This window comes from Staurois parvus, unplaced genomic scaffold (assembly GCF_062004578.1).
Source record: "Staurois parvus isolate SC_StPar_1 unplaced genomic scaffold, SC_StPar_1.0 ptg000621l, whole genome shotgun sequence".
In the NCBI taxonomy this organism is placed as follows: Eukaryota; Metazoa; Chordata; class Amphibia; order Anura; family Ranidae; genus Staurois; species Staurois parvus.
Window position 1 is genome coordinate 655,687 of NW_028318417.1, and position 26,345 is coordinate 682,031.

Sequence of the window (26,345 nt, forward strand, 5' to 3'; positions counted from 1 at the left end):
TTGGTCAGTGTAGAAGTGAGCCTTTTAGTGTTGGTCAGTGTAGAAGTGGCCCTTACATTATTGGTCAGTGTAGAAGTGACTCTTACATTGTTGGCCAGTGTAGAAGTGAGCCTGTTAGTGTTGGTCAGTGTAGAAGTGGCCCTTACATTGTTGGTCAGTGTAGAAGAGGCCCTTACATTGTTGGTCAGTGTAGAAGTGACTCTTACATTGTTGGTCAGTGTAGAAGTGGCCCTTACATTGTTGGTCAGTGTTGAAGTGACCCTTACATTGTTGGTCAGTGTAGAAGTGACTCTTACATTGTTGGTCAGTGTAGAAGTGAGCCTTTTAATGTTGGTCAGTGTAGAAGTGGCCCTTACATTGTTGGTCAGTGTAGAAGTGGCCCTTACATTGTTGGTCAGTGTAGAAGTGGCCCTTACATTGTTGGTCAGTGTAGAAGTGACTCTTACATTGTTGGTCAGTGTAGAAGTGACCCTTACATTGTTGGTCAGTGTTGAAGTGACTCTTACATTATTGGTCAGTGTAGAAGTGACCCTTACATTGTTGGTCTGTGTAGAAGTGACTCTTACATTGTTGGTCAGTGTAGAAGTGAGCCTTTTAGTGTTGGTCAGTGTAGAAGTGGCCCTTACATTGTTGGTCAGTGCAGAAGTGACTTTTTCTTTGTTGTCAGTGTAGAAGTGAACCCTTACATTGTTGGTCAGTTTTGAAGTGACCCTTACATTGTTGGTCAGTGTTGTAGTGACCCTTACATTGTTGGTCAGTGTTGAAGTGACTCTTACATTGTTGGTCAGTGTAGAAGTGACCCTTACATTGTTGGTCAGTGTTGAAGTGAGCCTTACATTGTTGGTCAGTGTAGAAGTGACTCTTACATTGTTGATCAGTGTAGAAGTGACCCTTACATTGTTGGTCTGTGTAGAAGTGACCCTTACATTGTTGGTCTGTGTAGAAGTGACTCTTACATTGTTGGTCAGTGTAGAAGTGAGCCTTTTAGTGTTGGTCAGTGTAGAAGTGGCCCTTACATTGTTGGTCAGTGTAGAAGTGACTTTTTCATTGTTGTCAGTGTAGAAGTGAACCCTTACATTGTTGGTCAGTTTTGAAGTGACCCTTACATTGTTGGTCAGTGTTGTAGTGACCCTTACATTGTTGGTCAGTGTTGAAGTGACTCTTACATTGTTGGTCAGTGTTTAAGTGACTCTTACATTGTTGGTCAGTGTAGAAGTGACTCTTACATTGTTGGTCAGTGTAGAAGTGACCCGTACATTGTTGGTCAGTGTTGAAGTGAGCCTTACATTGTTGGTCAGCGTAGAAGTGACTCTTACATTGTTGGTCAGTGTAGAAGTGACTCGTACATTGTTGGTCAGTGTAGAAGTGACTTTTACATTGTTGGTCAATGTGGAAGTGACCCTTACATTGTTGTTCAGAGTTGAAGTGACCCTTACATTGTTGGTCAGTGTAGAAGTGACTTTTTCATTGTTGTCAGTGTAGAAGTGAACCCTTACATTGTTGGTCAGTTTTGAAGTGACCCTTACATTATTGGTCAGTGTTGAAGTGACCCTTACATTGTTGGTCAGTGTTCAAGTGACTCTTACATTGTTGGTCAGTGTTCAAGTGACTCTTACATTGTTGGTCAGTGTAGAAGTGACCCTTACATTGTTGGTCAGTGTTGAAGTGAGCCTTACATTGTTGGTCAGTGTAGAAGTGACCCTTACATTGTTGGTCAGTGTAGAAGTGACTCTTACATTGTTGGTCAGTGTAGAAGTGAGCCTTTTAGTGTTGGTCAGTGTAGAAGTGGCCCTTACATTGTTGGTCAGTGTAGAAGTGACTCTTACATTGTTGGTCAGTGTAGAAGTGACCCTTACATTGTTGGTCAGTGTTGAAGTGACCCTTACATTGTTGGTCAGTGTAGAAGTGACCCTTACATTGTTGGTCTGTGTAGAAGTGACTCTTACATTGTTGGTCAGTGTAGAAGTGAGCCTTTTAGTGTTGGTCAGTGTAGAAGTGGCCCTTACATTGTTGGTCAGTGTAGAAGTGACTTTTTCATTGTTGTCAGTGTAGAAGTGAACCCTTATATTGTTGGTCAGTTTTGAAGTGACCCTTACATTGTTGGTCAGTGTTGTAGTGACCCTTACATTGTTGGTCAGTGTTGAAGTGACTCTTACATTGTTGGTCAGTGTTTAAGTGACTCTTACATTGTTGGTCAGTGTAGAAGTGACCCTTACATTGTTGGTCAGTGTTGAAGTGAGCCTTACATTGTTGGTCAGTGTAGAAGTGACTCTTACATTGTTGATCAGTGTAGAAGTGACCCTTACATTGTTGGTCTGTGTAGAAGTGACCCTTACATTGTTGGTCTGTGTAGAAGTGACTCTTACATTGTTGGTCAGTGTAGAAGTGAGCCTTTTAGTGTTGGTCAGTGTAGAAGTGGCCCTTACATTGTTGGTCAGTGTAGAAGTGACTTTTTCATTGTTGTCAGTGTAGAAGTGAACCCTTACATTGTTGGTCAGTTTTGAAGTGACCCTTACATTGTTGGTCAGTGTTGTAGTGACCCTTACATTGTTGGTCAGTGTTGAAGTGACTCTTACATTGTTGGTCAGTGTTTAAGTGACTCTTACATTGTTGGTCAGTGTAGAAGTGACTCTTACATTGTTGGTCAGTGTAGAAGTGACCCTTACATTGTTGGTCAGTGTTGAAGTGAGCCTTACATTGTTGGTCAGCGTAGAAGTGACTCTTACATTGTTGGTCAGTGTAGAAGTGAGCCTTTTAGTGTTGGTCAGTGTAGAAGTGGCCCTTACATTATTGGTCAGTGTAGAAGTGACTCTTACATTGTTGGCCAGTGTAGAAGTGAGCCTGTTAGTGTTGGTCAGTGTAGAAGTGGCCCTTACATTGTTGGTCAGTGTAGAAGAGGCCCTTACATTGTTGGTCAGTGTAGAAGTGACTCTTACATTGTTGGTCAGTGTAGAAGTGGCCCTTACATTGTTGGTCAGTGTTGAAGTGACCCTTACATTGTTGGTCAGTGTAGAAGTGACTCTTACATTGTTGGTCAGTGTAGAAGTGAGCCTTTTAATGTTGGTCAGTGTAGAAGTGGCCCTTACATTGTTGGTCAGTGTAGAAGTGGCCCTTACATTGTTGGTCAGTGTAGAAGTGGCCCTTACATTGTTGGTCAGTGTAGAAGTGACTCTTACATTGTTGGTCAGTGTAGAAGTGACCCTTACATTGTTGGTCAGTGTTGAAGTGACTCTTACATTATTGGTCAGTGTAGAAGTGACCCTTACATTGTTGGTCTGTGTAGAAGTGACTCTTACATTGTTGGTCAGTGTAGAAGTGAGCCTTTTAGTGTTGGTCAGTGTAGAAGTGGCCCTTACATTGTTGGTCAGTGCAGAAGTGACTTTTTCTTTGTTGTCAGTGTAGAAGTGAACCCTTACATTGTTGGTCAGTTTTGAAGTGACCCTTACATTGTTGGTCAGTGTTGTAGTGACCCTTACATTGTTGGTCAGTGTTGAAGTGACTCTTACATTGTTGGTCAGTGTAGAAGTGACCCTTACATTGTTGGTCAGTGTTGAAGTGAGCCTTACATTGTTGGTCAGTGTAGAAGTGACTCTTACATTGTTGATCAGTGTAGAAGTGACCCTTACATTGTTGGTCTGTGTAGAAGTGACCCTTACATTGTTGGTCTGTGTAGAAGTGACTCTTACATTGTTGGTCAGTGTAGCAGTGAGCCTTTTAGTGTTGGTCAGTGTAGAAGTGGCCCTTACATTGTTGGTCAGTGTAGAAGTGACTTTTTCATTGTTGTCAGTGTAGAAGTGAACCCTTACATTGTTGGTCAGTTTTGAAGTGACCCTTACATTGTTGGTCAGTGTTGTAGTGACCCTTACATTGTTGGTCAGTGTTGAAGTGACTCTTACATTGTTGGTCAGTGTTTAAGTGACTCTTACATTGTTGGTCAGTGTAGAAGTGACTCTTACATTGTTGGTCAGTGTAGAAGTGACCCGTACATTGTTGGTCAGTGTTGAAGTGAGCCTTACATTGTTGGTCAGCGTAGAAGTGACTCTTACATTGTTGGTCAGTGTAGAAGTGACTCGTACATTGTTGGTCAGTGTAGAAGTGACTTTTACATTGTTGGTCAATGTGGAAGTGACCCTTACATTGTTGTTCAGAGTTGAAGTGACCCTTACATTGTTGGTCAGTGTAGAAGTGACTTTTTCATTGTTGTCAGTGTAGAAGTGAACCCTTACATTGTTGGTCAGTTTTGAAGTGACCCTTACATTATTGGTCAGTGTTGAAGTGACCCTTACATTGTTGGTCAGTGTTCAAGTGACTCTTACATTGTTGGTCAGTGTTCAAGTGACTCTTACATTGTTGGTCAGTGTAGAAGTGACCCTTACATTGTTGGTCAGTGTTGAAGTGAGCCTTACATTGTTGGTCAGTGTAGAAGTGACCCTTACATTGTTGGTCAGTGTAGAAGTGACTCTTACATTGTTGGTCAGTGTAGAAGTGAGCCTTTTAGTGTTGGTCAGTGTAGAAGTGGCCCTTACATTGTTGGTCAGTGTAGAAGTGGCCCTTACATTGTTGGTCAGTGTAGAAGTGACTCTTACATTGTTGGTCAGTGTAGAAGTGACCCTTACATTGTTGGTCAGTGTTGAAGTGACTCTTACATTATTGGTCAGTGTAGAAGTGACTCTTACATTGTTGGTCAGTGTAGAAGTGTGCCTTTTAGTGTTGGTCAGTGTAGAAGTGGCCCTTACATTGTTGGTCAGTGTAGAAGTGGCCCTTACATTGTTGGTCAGTGTAGAAGTGACTCTTACATTGTTGGTCAGTGTAGAAGTGACCCTTACATTGTTGGTCAGTGTTGAAGTGACCCTTACATTGTTGGTCAGTGTAGAAGTGACCCTTACATTGTTGGTCTGTGTAGAAGTGACTCTTACATTGTTGGTCAGTGTAGAAGTGACCCTTACATTGTTGGTCTGTGTAGAAGTGGCCCTTACATTGTTGGTCAGTGTAGAAGTGACTTTTTCATTGTTGTCAGTGTAGAAGTGAACCCTTACATTGTTGGTCAGTTTTGAAGTGACCCTTACATTGTTGGTCAGTGTTGTAGTGACCCTTACATTGTTGGTCAGTGTTGAAGTGACTCTTACATTGTTGGTCAGTGTTTAAGTGACTCTTACATTGTTGGTCAGTGTAGAAGTGACCCTTACATTGTTGGTCAGTGTTGAAGTGAGCCTTACATTGTTGGTCAGTGTAGAAGTGACTCTTACATTGTTGATCAGTGTAGAAGTGACCCTTACATTGTTGGTCTGTGTAGAAGTGACCCTTACATTGTTGGTCTGTGTAGAAGTGACTCTTACATTGTTGGTCAGTGTAGAAGTGAGCCTTTTAGTGTTGGTCAGTGTAGAAGTGGCCCTTACATTGTTGGTCAGTGTAGAAGTGACTTTTTCATTGTTGTCAGTGTAGAAGTGAACCCTTACATTGTTGGTCAGTTTTGAAGTGACCCTTACATTGTTGGTCAGTGTTGTAGTGACCCTTACATTGTTGGTCAGTGTTGAAGTGACTCTTACATTGTTGGTCAGTGTTTAAGTGACTCTTACATTGTTGGTCAGTGTAGAAGTGACTCTTACATTGTTGGTCAGTGTAGAAGTGACCCTTACATTGTTGGTCAGTGTTGAAGTGAGCCTTACATTGTTGGTCAGTGTAGAAGTGGCCCTTACATTGTTGGTCAGTGTAGAAGTGAGCCTTTTAGTGTTGGTCAGTGTAGAAGTGGCCCTTACATTATTGGTCAGTGTAGAAGTGACTCTTACATTGTTGGCCAGTGTAGAAGTGAGCCTGTTAGTGTTGGTCAGTGTAGAAGTGGCCCTTACATTGTTGGTCAGTGTAGAAGAGGCCCTTACATTGTTGGTCAGTGTAGAAGTGACTCTTACATTGTTGGTCAGTGTAGAAGTGGCCCTTACATTGTTGGTCAGTGTTGAAGTGACCCTTACATTGTTGGTCAGTGTAGAAGTGACTCTTACATTGTTGGTCAGTGTAGAAGTGAGCCTTTTAGTGTTGGTCAGTGTAGAAGTGGCCCTTACATTGTTGGTCAGTGTAGAAGTGGCCCTTACATTGTTGGTCAGTGTAGAAGTGGCCCTTACATTGTTGGTCAGTGTAGAAGTGACTCTTACATTGTTGGTCAGTGTAGAAGTGACCCTTACATTGTTGGTCAGTGTTGAAGTGACTCTTACATTATTGGTCAGTGTAGAAGTGACTCTTACATTGTTGGTCAGTGTAGAAGTGAGCCTTTTAGTGTTGGTCAGTGTAGAAGTGGCCCTTACATTGTTGGTCAGTGTAGAAGTGACTCGTACATTCTTGGTCAGTGTAGAAATGACCCGTTATATTGGCGGTCAGTGGCAGGATATCAGTCTATCACTGCTCTTTTCACAAGGAACTCCTTTCATTCTCTGAAGCCACCTTAGGATTTCACAGAACCCTGCAGAGTAAGAGTGATCTAGACTTTAAGAATATTACAAAGCTAAGGTTTTAGTGAAATTCTCCTGTCTCCCCCTGTAAATCGTGTTACTCACCTGTACAGGCAGAATTCGGGGACTCCTCAGGGGTGCGGTAGAATCCCCTGTTACATGTACAGGTAAGTGCCCCTGATGTTGTAGAGTTGCTGTTACTTGGGCAGGGATGGCAGCGATCTGTTGAAGCGTCTGGGGGGTTGTATGTCCCAGGCACGCAAGCTGTAGATAAACATCATGGAATTTAGGTTTTTGGTTTTTTTTTCAGCAATACATTTATCATTTGTGAATTGGTTCTAGAATGAAAACATGAGATTCTAGAATTGTAATCTGCATTGTTCCTTCATCTTTCGAAGATTGTAACTCTGCTGTAAGGGTTGGGAAGAGTCTGGCTCTCCCCACTCAATGCTGCTGATCTTAGCTTGGCATCTGAGTAAATGCTGAACTGAAAGATTCCTCTAGTCACATAAGTGATGTCAGTAATCCTCCTCATCCTCCTCCTCCCCCTCCTCCCTCTGTCTCTCTCCCCCTCCCCTCCTCTCTCCCCCCCTCTCTATCTCCTCTCTCTCTCCCCCCTCCTCCTCTCTCTCTTCCCCCCTCTCCCCCCTTCCTCCTCTCTCTCTCTCCCCTCTCTTCCCACCCCCTCTCTCCCCTCCTCCCCCTCTCTCTCCCCTCTTTTCCCCCTCTCCCCCCCTCCCCCTCTTTCCTCCCCCTCCTCTTTCCTCCCCCTCCTCTCTCTCTCTCCCCCTCCTCTCTCTCCCTCTCTCTCTCACCCCCTCCTCTCTCTCCTCCCCCCTCCTCCTCCTCTCTTTCCTCCCCCCTCCTCCTCTCTCTCCTCCCCCTTCCTCTCTCTCCTCCCCCTTCCTCCTCCCCTTCCTCCTCCTCTCTCCCCTCCCCCTCTCTCTCCTCCCCCCTTCCTCCTCCCTTCCTTCTCTCCCCCCCCCCTCCTCCTCTCTCGCCCCTCCTCCCCTCCTCCTCATGGCTACTTAGCTAAATCTCTGTATGAAGTCTAATATGGGTTCAGAGATGGCAAGGGAAAGATAAAATCACAACACATACAGACCAAGGCTACTCAAATATAGCAGATCCAGAATACACTCCTACACCAAGAAAAGGCCAAAAAAAAGTTTAAATACTGGTGTTGGTTCATAAAATAGAAACCAAAAACCAGCAAATGTGATTCAAGGGCTCAAAGATCCCCCCTTCTTCAGGGCCACAAAACAAATCCTTAAACAGAAAGAAAGGCAAGTAGAATATTTGGCGCACTCTGAGACGGAGTAAGGAGGTAGATGCGACATACAATGGTATGTATAAGCGTATAAACAATGGTGATGGAATTAGGGAAAGTAAATCATGAACAGTATACTGTAATTCAGAGGCTTCCCTAGGGTTGGTGTCACCCGTTGCGGTAACACTTGGTGACACCCCCTCTGACGATCCCCACAGAATGGATCAGATCTGCAGATTGAGCATAATGGATCAGACTCCGATCCATTATGCTCAATCCGCAGATCCCATCCATCCTGCGGCGTCCGATCCATTATGCTCCCCAATCTGCAGATCCCATCCATCCTGCGAAGATCATCAGCATGCAACCTATACGGGGTGAGACCGGACCCGCTCCACGAAAAGGTAAGTTGTAAAGAAAGCCTAAAATCGCCGCAGGATGGATCGGCTCCATCCTGTGGGGATCGTCAGCTTGCTTTACAACTTATCTTTTTGTGGAGTGGGTCAGGTGTCACCCCGTGCCGTCGGTGTCACCCAGTGCGGGCCGCACCCCCCACACCTGCCTCAGGATGCCACTGCTGTAATAAATATACAAATAAAATGGCCCTGTGGAAGATAAGGAAGTGCGGTGCCCTCTAAGTGTAGTATAAAAGCTTTTAAATGAATGAATATAGTGTGCAGGGGCGGACTGACCATTTGAAAACTCGGGCACTGCCGAGGGCCCAGGGTCAGTAGGGGGCCCCATGAGATGCCCCTGGTACCTTTTTCATGGGTTTTTTTGAGTTTGGGCAAGGACAGAGGGGCACCATTATCCCCTATTGCCCGGGGGCCCCATGAGTTGTCAGTCCGCCCCTGATAGTGTGTATTCATTAATCCATAGGACACACAAAACACCAGGACATGAATACAGGACTACAGCCCTCCCCTTTTCCCAGTAAGGCATTTCAGCTTCAAGCTGATGAAGCAGATCACATTATGATCTTTTGACCTATCTGATGTTCATTGTTGTAAGATTCTCTCAGTTGCTTCAGATGCTCAATAGCAGCCTTCAGCTCTTCTGCATTGTTCGGTCTCATGTCTCATCTTTCTCTTGGCAATGCCCCATAGATTCTCTATGGGGTTCAGGTCAGGCGAGTTTGCTGGCCAATCAAGCACAGTAATCCCACGGTCATTGAACCAGGTTTTGGTGCTTTTGGCAGTGTGGGCAGGTGCCAAGTCCTGCTGGAAAATGAAGTCAGCATCCCCATAAGGCTCGTCTGCGGAAGGAAGCATGAAGTGCTCCAAAATCTCCTGGTAGACGGCTGCGTTGACCCTGGACTTAATGAAGCACAGTGGACCAACACCAGCAGATAACATGGCTCCCCAAATCAACACAGGCTGTGGAAACTTCACACTGGACATCAAGCATCTTGCAGTGTGTGCCTCTCCATTCTTCCTCCATACTCGGGGTCCTTGGCTTCCAAATGAGATGCAAAAGTTGGACCACTGAGCAAAAGGCCAGGTCTGTTTTTCTTTAGCCCAGGTAAGACGTTGTTTGTTGTTCAGGAGTGGCTTGACAAGAGGAATACGACTTTGAAGCCCATGTCCAGGATCCGTCTGTGTATGATGGCTCTTGATGCACTGAATCTAGCCTCAGTCCACTCCTTGTGAAAGTCCCCAACGCTTTTGAATGGCCTTTTCCTGACAAACCTCTCCAGGCTGCAGTCATCCCTGCTGCTTGTGCACCTTTTTCTTCCACACTTTTCCCTTCCAGATAACTTTCTATTGATGTGCTTTGATACAGCACTTTGGGAACATCCAACGTCTTTTGCAAATACCTTTTGAGGCTTTCCCTCCTTATGGAGGGTGTCAATGATGGTTTTCTGCACAACTGTCAGGTCAGCAGTCTTTCCCATGATTGTGATTCCTACTGGACCAGACTGAGAGACCATTTAAAGGCTCAGGAACCCTTTGCAGGTGTAATGGCTTAATTAGCTGATTAGAGTGGGACACTTTGAGCCGAGAATATTCCACCTTTTCACAATATTCTCATTTTCTGAGATTGTGGATTTGGGGTTTTCATGATCTGTAAGCCATAATCATCACAATGATGACAAATCACGGCTTGAACTATCTTGCTTTGCATGTAATGAGTCTATCTCATATATTAGTTTCACCTTTTAAGTTGCATTACTGAAATAAATGAATTTTTGTACGATATTCTAATTTTTGGAGATTCACCTGTATATACATTTTTTTTACCTAAAAAAAAAGATGTGAATTAATTTATTTATTTTTAAGGTGGACTTATCCTTTAAATACCTGACTTTGCACTTTGCCATCCAGATTGTATGCTGCATCAAGTAACAGTGCCTTGTGATTTCCATGCCCTATTACCTATGTGTGTGGTAATGTCTCCTTGTAACACTTCTAGATATTTATTATCTTTCACAGAGATCACAGTACTCTCCCTGACAATGGGGGAGATTAATGCCGGCCATAAATGGGTCGAAATTTGACCGATTTTACGTCCGAAAATCAGACCTAAGACTAACCGGCCGATTTTCGCTGTTAGTGGGTCAATGGCACCGGCCGATTTTCGTGGTTCCTCCCCTTTTCGGTGTCGGGCATGTTGGAAAATTTTGTGAAAAACTACCGATTTTCGACTCAATGAAGGTCAAATCATACGATCGTTTTTCCAAAAGAAAATGCGCATGAGCCATGACCTGGAAGAAACAGAAGTTTCACCTGTTATATGGGGTGAACTTTGTGACTTTGGTCGGTCGTTTTTCAAAATCATTGATGACACCATCGGATTACCGAGCGAACAACGTTTTCGATTTTCAGACAAAAAATAGTTGGGAATTCGACCCATGTATGGCCTGCATTACTTAAACTGAAGCACACAGAATCTGGAGCAGCTGTGCTTAGTAGCCAATCAACTTCTAGGTTTCATTGTCAAAGGTTCATTACCCCAGGTTCCCACCTCATCGTTTTCCGCAGCGTTTTGCAGAAACGCACTATAGTCCATTTAACATGATTTCCTATGGGACAGGTTCTCCAGTGGCCCTTACGAGGTAGTGCTGCAAAGAGCCAAGTATAGATCATAGTTACATAGTTAGTCTGGCTGAAAAAAGACAAAAATCCATCCAGTTCAAACATTAAAAAAAAAAAAAGTTATAATCCTATACTCACAGTTGATCCAGAGGAAGGCAAAAAAACCCTGCAAAGCACGATCCGAATTGCTCCTGAAGGGGAACAATTCCTCCCTGATCCCCCAAGATCAGTATACATAATCCTTCATTCATGACCCCAAAACTCTGCTGAGGAGGAAGTGACATCACAACGCATATCGTCCACCCTCGTCTGCCTGTAGACAATGAAATTTATGCATGTTTCCTCTTTAACCGCATCCACTGCTGACGTGCCCTGCCATGCGCAAGCAAAAGCGGCATGTAAATGTAATGTAAATGTGTGTGAATTGTGTATAAGTGCTCCCTGGGATTCCCATGTTGCATCAACCTTAATTAAGGCTTTCTCCAGCCAGATTTCTGCAGGCGGAAACGTTTCTCTCTCTCAGTATTCAGAGACACGGCCGTTCTACATGGATGAACAGCAGTGACTGCAGGGGACCGCACAGGCCAGATACTCTGCTAAAAAAGCCATCTCCTAATTCAACGATCCCTTATTCCGGAAGCCGAAACAAGGTTGCGTGCAAAATGAGACAACGGTTAATTAACGCTAATTACATTTAATTGGTAATAGGCTTGAAGTGCACGTTTAAAGTAGAACGATGGGCAGAAACTAGCATGACGTTCAGTATATGATGCAGTCTGTAACTAGTATTGACTCAGCATGACAAGGGTAGAATATACGCCTTCCAACCTAACCAAGCCTGCTAGGCCATACCCTCCACCATCCCAGCTATACAAAATACGCAAACAAGTTTCTGGAGTCAAATGGCCAGAGCAGCCTTTTATTAACCAATAAATTATTTTAAACCAAGGAAAACATGGTGGTCACTTGAGGGCCATAAACCCAACTTCACTTTTGCATAAAACATTCCTTCAACTTAGGTCCCCAGCCGCAACCCACCGGCTCGGGGCCAATCCTACTTATCCCCAGCCGCAACCCACCGGCTTGGAGACAATCCTACTTATCCCTACCCGCAACACATGGACTCAGGGACAATCCTACTTATCCCCAGCCACAACCCACCGCCTCGGAGACAATCCTACTTATCCCCAGCCACAACCCACCGGCTCGGAGACAATCCAACTTATCCCCAGCCGCAACCCACCGGCTCGGAGACAATCCTACTTATCACCAGCCGCAACCCACCGGCTCGGAGACAATCCTACTTATCCCCAGCCACAACCCACCGGCTCGGAGACAATCCTACTTATCCCCAGCCGCAACCCACCGGCTCGGAGACAATCCTACTTATCCCCAGCCACAACCCACCGGCTCGGAGACAATCTTACTTATCCCCAGCCACAACCTACCGGCTCGGGGACAATCCTACTTATCCCCAGCCGCAACCCACCGGCTCGGGGACAATCCTACTTATCCCCAGCCACAACACACCGGCTCGGAGACAATCCTACTTATCCCCAGCCGCAACCCACCGGCTTGGAGACAATCCTACTTATCCCCAGCCACAACCCACTGGCTCAGAGACAGTCCTACTTATCCCTAGCCGCAACCCACTGGCTTGGAGACAATCCAACTTATCCCAGGCCGCAACCCACCGGCTCGGAGACAATCCTACTCATCCCCAGCCGCAACACACCTGCTCGGGGACAATCCTACTTATCTCCAGCAGCAACCCACCGGCTCGGGGACAATCCTACTTATCCCCAGGCCGCAACCCACCGGCTCGGAGACAATCCTACTTATCACCAGCCACAACACACCAGCTCGGGGACAATCCTACTTATTCCCAGCCGCAACCCACCAACTTGGGGACAATCCAACTTATCCCAGGCCGCAACCCACCGGCTCGGGGACAATCCTACTTATCACCAGCCACAACACACCAGCTCGGGGACAATCCTACTTATCCCCAGCCACAACCCACTGGCTCGGGGACAATCCTACTTATCACCAGCCACAACACACCAGCTCGGGGACAATCCTACTTATTCCCAGCCGCAACCCACCAGCTCGGGGACAACCCTACTTATCCCCGGCCGCAACCCACCTGCTCCGGAACAATCCTACTTATCACCAGCCGCAACACACCTGCTCAGGGATAACCCTACTTATCCGCAGTGACCACCATTTTACCTATTCCGAGTTAACCCCTTGTTAACTGGTATGTACCAAGGTCCCCATACCACTGATGGGTCCCGAATCTGTCTCCATACAGAATTCTTTCCTCCTCCAAAGACCAACCACCACCAAGGCTGCTGTGACAATCCAAACCAAAGCACGAAGGGGAGGGAGGGTGGGAAGCTTCTTCTTCTTCCAAACTTCCCCCACTGGACTTCCCAAGGACAGACCCTCCTTTTCCTTGCTGGAAGACCCTCCCCAACACCCCCCATCCAATAAGGTAAGCCTTAATCCCCAAAACTTCCTTCTCAAAATTTAACGCTCTGTTGTCCCTCTATTCCCCCTAGTCATGTCAACAATGTGCTTTTTTTTGCTGCAGGCCTACCTGTTTTTGCTTTCCAGAGCTCCTCCCCAGGGGCGGACTGACCATTTGGAAACTCGGGCACTGCCTGAGGGCCCGGGGTCAGTAGAGGGCCCCATGAGATGCCACTGGTACCTTTTTCATAGGCTTTTTTGAGTTTGGGCAAGGACACAGGGGCCCCATGATCCCCTATTGCCCGGGGCCCCATGAGTTGTCAGTCCGCCCCTGCTCCTCCCTGTAACAGTTTGATTACCTGTTCGTAGTGCTCACCCCTGAAAGGGCCTGCTGTCTTGCCCCAGGTTCTTCTCCCAACCTAGTGCAGCAGCAGCCTAGGACACAGTAACAGGCACTCTTCTGGCTCAATGATCAGTCAAGGGGTATCTGTTGATGTTCTATTGAAAGTTGAACTTGGGATGTCCTGCACATTTTGTGGTCGTGCGCACGGCTGATAGGCTTCTGGTCCAGGCTCTTCTGCTTAGTGCAGACTTTGTTTCATGTGTCGGTGCGCAAAGATACCAGGTTGGCCCTTCTGCCTTACCCTATTTCGGGTCTTTTCACATCCCAACAGAAACTGGCTTCCTATCTTTTTATCTCTGCCAAGCGCACTATGGTGTCCTTTTGTCATGCAGCTGTAAATGACCGCTGCTCACTTCTCCTCTGAATGCCTGTTCATGAAGCGGTGAGGATCGCTTCTCCTAATGAGGAGAGAAGCAATCTACAAACGTTTTGAACGCTAGAAAACAGCTGTTGTTACTGTAATCACGCAAGATTACAGTAAGAGATCAATCAAACATACAGTTTACTAAGAAGCGGTAAATTATGACTGCTTCGTTTGCGGTTCCTCCGATTCTCCACCTGTGGGCTAGAGAATCTGGAAGAAGGATTTTCACACAGATCGCCAGTGAAGGGCTGACATCGCTCCTTCATACACTGACCATCTGTGTGCTGAGATGATCAATGGAGAACATATTCTCCGCTGATCATCTCTATTTCCTAAACCACTAATGATCTGAGATCAGCAACGATCCTTAGGATCACCTCTGATCAGGGGCGGACTGACAACTCATGGGGCCCCCGGGCAATAGGTGATCATGGGGCCCCTGTGTCCTTTCCCACACTCAAAAAATACTGTGAAAAAGGTATCAGGGGCATCTCATGGGGCCCCCTACTGACCCCGGGCCCTCGGGCAGTGCCCGAGTTTCCAAATGGTCAGTCCGCCCCTGCCTCTGATCTCAGTTTCATAAAAGGACACCTATAGGCTTGGAAGACTCCTTTGTTTGTCTTCCAGGGTGCGAAAACCCGGATGAATGCTATGACGGTCAACGAGCAGAAGTCTGGTGTCCCTAAGGACTCACACCCAAAGTTCCTTAAAGTTTAGGAACCCTAGATAAGTTAAGCTTTTCCATCCCTACCTCCAACCAGTTATGGCAGCTTATGGCTGTCACCCAGTCTTGGGTCCGTGATATCCTTTTTTCTTGATTTTTCTCCCTGTCTCGTTTCCCCTTCTTTCTCTACGCTTTATCTTACTCTTTCTTTCACCTTCATTTCCCCCCCTCCTTTGTCTCCTTTGCCACTTCATAGAGGACAGTTTGGCGATAATAGCAATGTTGGCTTTGACCTTCCCACTTGTCCTTGTTGGATATGGTCATACATCTGCTGATTTAACATTATACATTCCCTACTGGTAATAGTTGTTAAATGTGGCTGTATTGCTCTGCCCCTGCGTGTGAGCTTGTTCAATGTACACATAGTCTGTAATCAACATTTTTTGGCTGGAAAAAAAAAACCCAGGACTAGTGGGTTTCTAGAGGAGTTTTTTAGCTGCATAAATGCTCTAACGCTGAAAAAAGCATGGTAAATCACGGCAACCCAGCGTTTTTTGACTTTTTTTATAAAAAAAAAGTTTTTTGGTCGAATAAAACTAAAAGATGCAAATGTGAAAAAAACACGGCAAAACTACGCTAAACGCTAATACAAAAATGCTAAAAAATGCTGAAACACAGCTAATGCTACCAGCGTTGTCAAAACGCCCCATGTGCGTGGAGCCTAAAGGGTAATTCACCTTTACAAAAAAACTGCCTATGCAGGTAAGGGGTGCCTGTAGATCAGTGGCATCCTAGCCAGGTGCGGGGGGTGCGCGCTGCACCGGGTGACACCTACCGCAGGGGTGACAACGGACCCGCTCCACGAAAAGGTAAGTTGTAAAGAAAGCCGACGATCCCCGCAGGATGGATCGGATCTGCGAATTGAGCATTATGGATCGGAGTCCGATCCATTATGCTCCCTAATCCGCAGATCCGATCCAACCTGCGGGGATCGTCGGCTTTCTTTACAACTTACCTTTTCGTGGAGCGGGTCCGGTGTCACTCCGTATAGGATGCATACTGATGATCCCCACAGGATGGATCGGAGCTGCAGATTGAGCATAATGGATCGGAGTCCGATCCATTATGCTCCCCAATCCGCAGATCCGGTCCATCCTGCGGGGAGGGGGGATGAGGACAGTAATGGGGGGACTGAGGACAGTAATGGGGGGCTGAGGACAGTAATGGGGGGAGCTAAGGACAGCAACTAGGGGCTGAGGAAAGTAATGGGGGGCTAAGGACAGTAGTGTGTGTGGGGGCTGAGGACAATAATGGGGGGGAACCAAGGACAGTAATCTGGAAGGGTTGTGTTGAGGACAGTAATCAGGAAGGGGGGGCTGAGGACAGTAATGTGAGGGGGGGTGAGGACAGTAATATGAGGGGGGCTGAGGACAGTAATGGGGGGCGGAGGACAGTAATATGAGGGGGGCTGAGGACAGTAATATGAGGGGGGCTGAGGACAGTAATGGGGGGGACTGAGGACAGTAATGTGAGGGGGGCTGAGGACAGTAATGGGGGGGACTGAGGACAGTAATGTGAGGGGGGCTGAGGACAGTAATGTGAGGGGGGCTGAGGACAGTAATGTGACAAGGGGATTTTGATGTAAAGGGGATGTAAAGGGAGGGGTTGTGATATGAAGAGGGGACTAAGGATGCTAATGTAATGGGGTTGTGATATGAAGCTCGGTTCAGATCTGTACATGTGCGTTTGCAAGACCACATTGCAGGTAGGGCAGCCCATTCATTTTAATGGACTGTCCTACCCACGAGTAAGGCAAAGAAGTCCTGACACTTTTGTAGACCAGGAAATGAAACTCTGGTAGTCCATGTCAGGCCCCATTTCTGTCAGCCAACTGAGGCTGCAGTGGGCACAGGATCACCAGATCTGGACATCTGTAGACTGGATAAATGTTGCCTAATCTGATGAAAATGATTGTGTATGGAATCACACAGATATTATGCCAGGCACCAGATCTGAATCCAACAGAACACATCTGGGATCTGGTAGACCAGGAAATGAAACTTGACAGTGCAAACTTCAATGTTAACATGGACCAGAACCTTAAGGGAACACTGGTGGCATATGGACTCCATGCCATGAAGTACTGAGCTTGTGTTCTGAACAAAGAGGGGCCCTCTCCATATAAGTATAATGTTCCTTATAAATTGCACATATTTTGTGGAGTTTCCCTAACATCGCGATTTCATATCCTTGTCAGGAATTCTTCTTTAATGTTGGTATTGCGTTTGATCTTTCTGCTACTGTAATGAAAATGCACATTTTGGAGCATCTTGTCGGTTTCTGTCTGACATTTCACTCTACAAGAGGCAGAAGTCTGTTTACGCTTTGGGGCTGGTGACCTAGATTCATTGGGGGAAAGATAAATGTTTCAGATTTTGTTTTCCTCTTGCCACAGGGAACACAGTAATAAAATAAAAAGGTGGACGGAGCCTTTGCTTGATGCTGCAATCATGTAAAGCAACGAAACAATGAATATTTTATGGAGAAGAAATCTTTAAATGGTGTTATTGGTGACCGTTCGATACCTCAAGGCACCCAGGTCAAACAAAGACAGTTGGAAATGGGTGTAAATAAACTTTCACAATGGAGACATTTAGTAAATGTGAAAGATAGAAGTATCTATGTCAGTGGTTTTCACCCATCGGCTTGTGGACCACTCTTGGACTGTGGTCTCCCTCCTCCCGGGTTTCTAGTCACCGGCAGATCCCTTCACTCCCACAGTATCTCCCAGCTCCCATAATGCCACCCAACGTCTCATAGTGGTTCATCATGCCCCTCCACCTCCCACAGACCTCTCAGAGCCTTCAGCCCCAACAGTCAATTGGTAGATCTACTTCTGTACAACCAGTCTGGCCATACATGGATCAAAATTTAGCCAATCCTTGCTGAACAGGCCAAATTTTGATCAATCTATGGCTAATTTAAGTTTACTGAGGCTGTTGACATGCCATGCAAGATTGCTGTACCCAGCAGCAGTCATAGTCATTTATTTATAATAAAAAATGGTATGAGGAAAATAAATACAGACAGTAAAAACTGTGGTGTCCCTAATAATAGTGGTCAATATAGAAATGATCCCTTACTTGATAGTCAGTGAAAAATGTCAATCTTGCATTGCTGGGCAGTGTATGGGGGAGCTCAAATCACCCTTTTTCTCTGATCAAGGACATGCTAGCAACATCAAGTAGGCCCCTAGGGTCCCACAGAACCCTGATTGAGAAAGGCTGCTATAGAGGAATCCCAGGGTCCCACAGAACCCTGGCTGAGTATAGCTGCTCTAGATGAACTCTAGGGTCTCATGGAACCCTGGTTGAGAAAGGCAGCTCTAGAGGACCCCTAGGGTCAAATGGAACCCTGGTTGAGAAAGGGTGCTGTAGAAGAGCTCTAGGGTCCCACAGAACCCTGGTTGAGAGAGAGCTGTAGAGGAGCTCTAGGGTCCCACGGAACTCTGGTTGAGAAAGAGAGCTGTAAAGGAGCTCTAGGGTCCCACGGAACCCTGGTTGAGAAAGGGTGCTGTAGAGGAGCTCTAGGGTCCCATGGAACCCTGGTTGAGAAAGGATGCTGTAGAGGAGCTCTAGGGTCCCATGGAACCCTGGTTGAGAAAGGGTGCTGTAGAGGTGCTCTAGGGTCTCACGGAACCCTGGCTGAGAAAGGGTGCTGTAGAGGAGCTCTAGGGTCCCACGGAACCCTGGTTGAGAAAGGGTGCTTTAGAGAAGCTCTAGGGTCCCACGGAACCGTTTGAGAAAGGGTGCTGTAGAGGAGCTCTAGGGTCGCACAGAACCCTGGTTGAGAAAGAGTGCTGTAGAGGAGCTCTGGGGTCCCACGGAACCCTGGTTGAGAAAGGGTGCTGTAGAGGAGCTCTAGGGTCCCACGGAACCCTGGTTGAGAAAGGCTGCTGTAGAGGAGCTCTGGAGTCCCACAGAACCCTGGTTGAGAAAAGCTGCTGTAGGGGTGCTCTAGGGTCCCACGGAACCCTGGGTGAGAGGCTGTTGTAGAGGACCCCTAGGTTCCCATGGAACCTTGGCTGAGAAAGGCTGCTCTAGAGGACCACTAGGGTCCCATGGAACCATGGTTGGTTGAAAAAGGCTGCTATAGAGGTATCCCAGGATCCTATGGAACCCTGGCTGAGAAAGGCTACTCTAGAGGAACCCTAAGCTCCCACGGAACTCTGGTAGAGAGAGATTGATCTATGTAGAGGAACCCTAGAGTCATACGGAAATTATTGTTGAGAACGGCTGCTCCAACACTTTGAATACCATTATTTTTTGGCATGTTAGGTTTATTGATGCTTTAAATACAAAAAAGAAAGAGTAGACATATGAAGAGGGACACTAATAGAGACTGGTAGCAAGGCACAAGGAAAGAAACGACTTGGAAACATTCAGAATAAGTAGCTGCAGGCGGTGTACAACTCTGAGTGTCTTTTCATGCTGTTGGGTATGCGTCTTTCAGTATGTTGTATGTTACAAGGCACCAGAGACCACAGAAAAGGTTAGGACAGCTACAAACAAATCACAAAGACCATCCAGCTCTGATAAGCACTGAATGCATCTAAAATGACCACATAACACAGATTCAGTACCATTTCTGACAACCCTTCTCGTAGAAATGTACATAAATACCTGTTATTGCCATGCACATGATAGGGAATTGAAATCTTAGCACCACTGTGTGGCCAGACTTCCACCTCAGACATTAAAAGATCTAACCCCAGCCTTCGTCAACCTTTTTACCACAGAGGAACCCTTAAAATACATTTGAGAAGACCCCTATTAACAATATTATACCTACTGTACATTTCACAGTAAAATAGCATAATCAGTAAGCCGTAAAAAAAAAGTTTTAAATAAAGGAATAAATAATATGGCATACCCAGAATATTTGACACCCAAACCTGATTATTTTATAATATGCCCTTGCTCTACACTCAACGGCCATTTTATTAGGTACACCTGTTCAATGGCTTGGTAACACAAATTGCTAATCAGCCAGTCACATGGCAGACACATAATGCATTTAGGCATCTAGACGTGGTGAAGACGACTTGCTGAAGAAAAGGGATTTAAGTGACTTTGAACGTGGCATGGTTGTTGGTGCCAGACAGGCTGGTCTGAATATTTCAAAAACTGCTGATCTACTGGGATTTTCACACACAGCCATCTCTAGGGTTTACAGAGAATGGTCCGAAAAAGAGAAAATATTCAATGAGCGACAGTTGTGTGGAGGAAAATGCCTTGTTGATGTCAGAGGTCAGAGGAGAATGGGCATTCGATTTCAGCTGCAACATTTAGATGGCAGGGTCAGAATTTGGCGTAAACAACAAGAAAGCATGGATCCATCCTGCCTTGTATAAATGGTTCACGCTGGTGGTGGTGGTGTCATGGTGTGGTGGATCCATCCTGCCTTGTATCAATGGTTCAGGCTGGTGGTAGTGGTATCATGGTGTGGTGGGACCATCCTGCCATGTATCAACGATTCAGGCTGGTGGTGGTGGTGTCATGGTGTGGTGGATCCTTCCTGCCTTGTATCAACAGTTCAGGCTGGTGGTGGTGGTGTCATGGATGGTGTGGAGGAGATTTTTTTGGCACTAGCAAGGTGTACCTAATAAAGTGGCCGGTGAGTGTATATGTCATTGTAAACCATGAAAATAAATTAAATTTAATGGCCAGAAGAGAAATACAGACTGAAAAAGGTTAAGTGTCACCTCACAGTGGTGATTAGTGGAGAAATGCCCCCTTACATTAGTGGTCGATGGAACATACCCATGTATATTACTGGCTAGGGGATAAATGCCCCCTTATAGTAGTAGTTAGTCGAGAAATGCCCCTTTACATTGGTTGTCAATGGAGAACTCTCCCTTTACATTGGTAGTCAGTGGAGAAGTACCCCTTTCAATTAGTGGTAAGTGGATAAGTGCCCTTTTACATTGGTAGTCAGTGGAGAAGTACCCCTTTCGATCAGTGGTCAATGGATAAGTGCCCTTTTACATTGGTGGTCAGTGGGGAACTGCCCCTTACATTGGAGGTCAGTGGATAAGTGCCCTTTTACATTGGTAGTCAGTGGAGAAGTACCCCTTTCTATTAGTGGTCAGTGGATAAGTGCCCTTTTAGATTGGTAGTCAGCAGAGAAGTGTCTCTTACATTGGAGGTCAGTGGATGTGCCATTTTACATAGGTAGTCAGCAGAGAAGTGTTCCTTACATTGGTGGTCAGTGGAGAAGTGTCCCTTACATTGGAGGTCAGTGGAGAATTGTCCCTTACATTGGTAGTCAGCAGAGAAGTGTCCCTTATATTGGAGGTCAGTGGAGAATTGTCCCTTACATTGGAGGTCAGTGGAGAAGTGTCCCTTACATTACTGGTTAGTGGAGAAGTGCCCCTTACATTGGAGGTAGTGGAGAAATGTCCCTTACATTGGTGGTCAGTGGAGAAGTGTCCCTTACATTGGAGGTCAGTGGAGAAGTATCCCTTACATTGGAGGTCAGTGGAGAATTGTCCCTTACATTGGAGGTCAGTGGAGAATTGTCCCTTACATTGGAGGTCAGTGGAGAATTGTCCCTTACATTGGAAGTCAGTGGAGAATTGTCCCTTACATTGGAGGTCAGTGGAGAAGTGTCCCTTACATTGGAGGTCAGTGGAGAAGTGTCCCTTACATTGGAGGTCAGTGGAGAAGTGTCCCTTACATTGGAGGTCAGTGGAGAAGTGTCCCTTACATTGGAGGTCAGTGGACAAGTGTTCCTTACATTGGTGGTCAGTGGAGAAGTGTCCCTTACATTGGAGGTCAGTGGAGAATTGTCCCTTACATTGGTAGTCAGCAGAGAAGTGTCCCTTATATTGGAGGTCAGTGGAGAAGTGTCCCTTACATTGGAGGTCAGTGGAGAAGTGTCCCTTACATTACTGGTTAGTGGAGAAGTGCCCCTTACATTGGAGGTCAGTGGAGAATTGTTTCTTACATTGGAAGTCAGTGGAGAATTGTCCCTTACATTGGAGGTCAGTGGAGAAGTGTCCCTTACATTGGAGGTCAGTGGAGAAGTGTCCCTTACATTGGAGGTCAGTGGAGAAGTGTCCCTTACATTGGAGGTCAGTGGAGAAGTGTCCCTTACATTGGAGGTCAGTGAAGAAGTGTCCCTTACATTGGAGGTCAGAGGAGAAGTTCCCCTTTACATTGGCGGTTTAGTGAGAAATCTCCCTTTAGTGGTCGGTGGAAAAGTGACCTTCTTGTGTTGAACGTCAATGAGGAAATTGCACTCTTACATTAATAGTCATTGTAGTTTATAGATTAATCTGTCCTTGCTCACTGCTGAAGGAACCCTTACCACCCTCTGGGGGAACACTGGAGTGTCAGGAAACCCTGGGTGAGAAAATCTGACCTACATCCTAACCAGTGGAACTCCCCTCCTCTTCAGTAATTAACATGAAACAAAATGAAGACTAAGGCTCCATGTACACGGGACACTTCTGAACGACGGAAACTGACTGCTGGAAAATGTACTTTAAAAAACGTCTGTTTAGCCGCGTTTGCAAACCGCGTTTATGTGCGTTTGCGTTTAGAAGCATTTTTTAAAGATAACCTCAGGAGACCTTCCCAAATGACTGTGTTGCCGTGTACTGTATCAGTTGTCTGGTTGTTGGCTGTGTCTTGTGCAATTTCGAGGAAGGGGATGCGCATGAGGCACACCAGCGCCCTGCCCGCGTCGCCATTCACACCCATGACTGTCAGTCACCAGGCCCCGGACAGTAATTACTCGCCGGACACCCGGTGATTTCCGAAAATCACCGATGGAGAGGAGAACTGTTTTATTTACTAACAGTCCTCCTCTCTGTGAGCTCGGGCACACTGCTGTGCGAATACAGTGAAGGACACCCCACCCCCTAGTAAAACGCTCCCTACACACAGTTAACCCTTTGATTGCCCCATAAGTTAATGTTTTTTTTAGCACTGATCACTGTATTGATGTCACTGGGGATGTCAGTGACACCAAGTCAGTTCCCCCCAGTGTCAGAATGTCCGCCGCAGTCCCGCTATAAGTCGCTGATGGCCGCCATTACTAGTAAAAAAACAAAATCCCAGTATATATACCGCCATTTGTACACACTATAACTTTCACGTAAACCAATTAATTTACACGTATTGGGATATTTTTTTAGCAAAGACATGGAGCCGAATACATTTTGGCCGAAATTTATGACGAAATTTCATTTTTTTACTGGACATGTTTAATAGCAAATAGCCAAAAATCTAGTTTTTTTTCTCAAAATTGTCGGTCATTTTTTTTTATAGAGCAAATAATAAACGCACAGGTGATCCAATACCACCAAAAGAAAGCTCAATTACTGGGAAAAAAAGAATGTAAAGTTCATTTGGGTGCAGCGTTGCACAACCGCGCAATTGTCAGTTAAAATAATGCAGGGCTGTAACTCAAAAAATGGCCTGGTCTGGAAGGGGGGGAACTCCTTTGGAGGGCGAGGGGTTAAAGGAAGATCATATGATCTGGTATCATACAGAAAGAAGTTCATGTTTGTCCCTTTGAAAACTTTTCCAACGAAAGTTCTGTACCAACCATCAGATCGCTTCGAAAGAGATACTTGTGTGTACTGCGTGTAAGACCCTCTGCAACCTGGCGGCTTTCACTTTCTGGTCTTTCACCCAAATAAAGGATTATGTCTAAAGTGATTTCAGAGATTAGACCGGCATAATCAGCAATGGATCCTTCTTCATAAATGAAAGGGAGTGTATGAAGGCAATGTATGGAAAGATATGGAGGGAAAAAGAGGATTAATGGCTAAAATCCTTTGTTACGAAAGATGTTGCTTGAGTATCGGTCAGCATGCAAATAGTGTCATCACAGTCCCTGGACAATCATTGTATATATTGTTTTTATGTATTTATTTTTATATATTTTTTTACTTTATTTGATGTATTTGTATTTTATTATTAGTATTAGTAGTAGTATTATTATTAGTAGTAGTAGTAATATTATTAGTATTATTATTGTTATTAGTAGTATTATTATTATTAGTAGTAGTAGTAGTAATATTATTAGTATTATTATTAGTAGTAGTAATAATATTATTTTTATTATTAGTAGTAGTATTATTATTATTAGTATTATTATTGTTATTAGTAGTAGTAGTAATATTATTATTATTATTATTAGTAGTAATATTATTAGTATTATTATTAGTAGTAGTAGTATTATTATTATTAGTAGTAATATTATTAGTATTATTATTAGTAGTAGTAATAATATTATTTTTATTATTATTAGTATTATTATTGTTATTAGTAGTAGTAGTAATATTATAAATTTACATAATTAAACTGCAAAACGTGGAAAAAACGCAGCAAAATTGCACTACATGCTTTTCTGCATCGTTTCCATTGAAGTCTATAGAACCAAAAATACAACTTTTTGCGTTTAAAAAAGTCCATGACCCTTTCCAAAAAACTCACCGGGTGAAAACGCGGAGATGTGAACCTGTCCCATAGGAAATCATGTTAAATGGACTGTACTGCGTTTCTGCAAAATGCTGTGGAAAACGCTTACGTGTGAACCCGGGGTAACATAAACTTTAATTTTACATGAAAATTAACTTAACCACTTCCAGTCCGGACACTTTCACCCCCTTCCAGTCCAGACACTTTCACCCCCTTCCAGTCCGGACACTTTCACCCCCTTCCAGTCCAGACAGTTTCCCCCCCTCCAGTCCAGACACTTTCACCTCCTTCCAGTCCGGACACTTTCCTCCTCCCAGTCCGGACACTTTCCCCCCCTTCCAGTCCGGACACTTTCCCCCCCTCCAGTCCAGACACTTTCCCCCCTCCAGTCCAGATACTTTCACCCCCTTCCAGTCCAGACACTTTCCCCCCCTCCAGTCCAGACACTTTCACCCCCTTCCAGTCCGGACACTTTCACCCCCTTCCAGTCCGGACACTTTCACCCCCTTCCAGTCCGGACACTTTCACCCCCTTCCAGTCTGGACACTTTCACCCCCTTCAAGTCCAGACACTTTCACCCCCTTCAAGTCCAGACACTTTCACCCCCTTCAAGTCCAGACACTTTCACCCCCTTCAAGTCCAGACACTTTCACCCCCTTCCAGTCAGGACACTTTCACCCCCTTCCAGTCAAGACACTTTCCCCCCCTTCCAGTCCGGACACTTTCCCCCCCTCCAGTCCAGACACTTTCCCCCCTTCAAGTCTAGACACTTTCACCCCCTCCAGTCCAGACACTTTCACCTCCTTCTAGTCCGGACACTTTCACCCCCTTCCAGTCCAGACACTTTCACCCCCTTCCAGTCCAGACACTTTCCCCCCTTCCAGTCCAGACACTTTCACCTCCTTCCAGTCCGGACACTTTCCCCCCCTTCCAGTCCGGACACTTTCACCCCCTTCCAGTCCGGACACTTTCACCCCCTTCCAGTCCGGACACTTTCCCCCCCTCCAGTCCAGACACTTTCCCCCCCTTCAAGTCTAGACACTTTCACCCCCTTCCAGTCCGGACACTTTCACCCCCTTCAAGTCCAGACACTTTCACCCCCTTCAAGTCCAGACACTTTCACCCCCTTCAAGTCCAGGCACTTTCACCCCCTTCCAGTCAGGACACTTTCACCCCCTTCCAGTCAGGACACTTTCCCCCCCTTCCAGTCCGGACACTTTCCCCCCCTCCAGTCCGGACACTTTCCCCCCCTCCAGTCCAGACACTTTCACCCCCTTCCAGGCCGGACACTTTCACCCCCTTCCAGGCCGGACACTTTCACCCCTTCCAGTCTGGACACTTTCACCCCCTTCCAGTCAGGACACTTTCACCCCCTTCCAGTCAGGACACTTTCCCCCCCTTCCAGTCCAGACACTTTCCCCCCCTCCAGTCCGGACACTTTCCCCCCCTCCAGTCCAGACACTTTCCCCCCTTCAAGTCTAGACACTTTCACCCCCTTCCAGTGCAGACACTTTCACCCCCTTCCAGTCTGGACACCTTCACCCCCTTCCAGTCCGGACACTTTCACCCCCTTCCAGTCAGGACACTTTCCCCCCCTTCCAGTCCGGACACTTTCCCCCCCTCCAGTCCGGACACTTTCACCCCCTTCCAGTCCGGACACTTTCACCCCCTTCCAGGCCGGACACTTTCACCCCCTTCCAGGCCGGACACTTTCACCCCTTCCAGTCTGGACACTTTCACCCCCTTCCAGTCAGGACACTTTCCCCCCCTTCCAGTCCGGACACTTTCCCCCCCTCCAGTCCGGACACTTTCCCCCCCTCCAGTCCGGACACTTTCCCCCCTTCAAGTCTAGACACTTTCACCCCCTTCCAGTGCGGACACTTTCACCCCCTTCCAGTCTGGACACCTTCACCCCCTTCCAGTCCGGACACTTTCACCCCCTTCCAGTCCGGACACTTTCACCCCCTTCCAGGCCGGACACTTTCACCCCCTTCCAGGCCGGACACTTTCACCCCTTCCAGTCTGGACACTTTCACCCCCTTCCAGTCCGGACACTTTCACCCCCTTCCAGTCCGGACACTTTCACCCCCTTCCAGTCCGGACACTTCTCCCCCCTTCCAGTCCGGACACTTTCACCCCCTTCCAGTCCGGACACTTTCACCCCCTTCCAGTCCAGGCCAATTTTCAGTTTTTAGCGCTATCA

General features: G+C 46.2%; 1 protein-coding gene across 1 annotated transcript in view; it reads right to left on the bottom strand.

Moving 5' to 3' along the window:
• The window catches only part of LOC149449385 (ephrin type-B receptor 5-like), a 122,424-nt gene that overhangs the window by 77,453 nt on the left and 18,626 nt on the right, over positions 1-26,345 (bottom strand). The window contains exon 4 of the mRNA XM_089693305.1: positions 6,546-6,704. Within this exon, the coding sequence (XP_089549431.1) occupies positions 6,546-6,704 (159 nt within the window). The remainder of the gene's footprint in view (positions 1-6,545; positions 6,705-26,345) is intronic.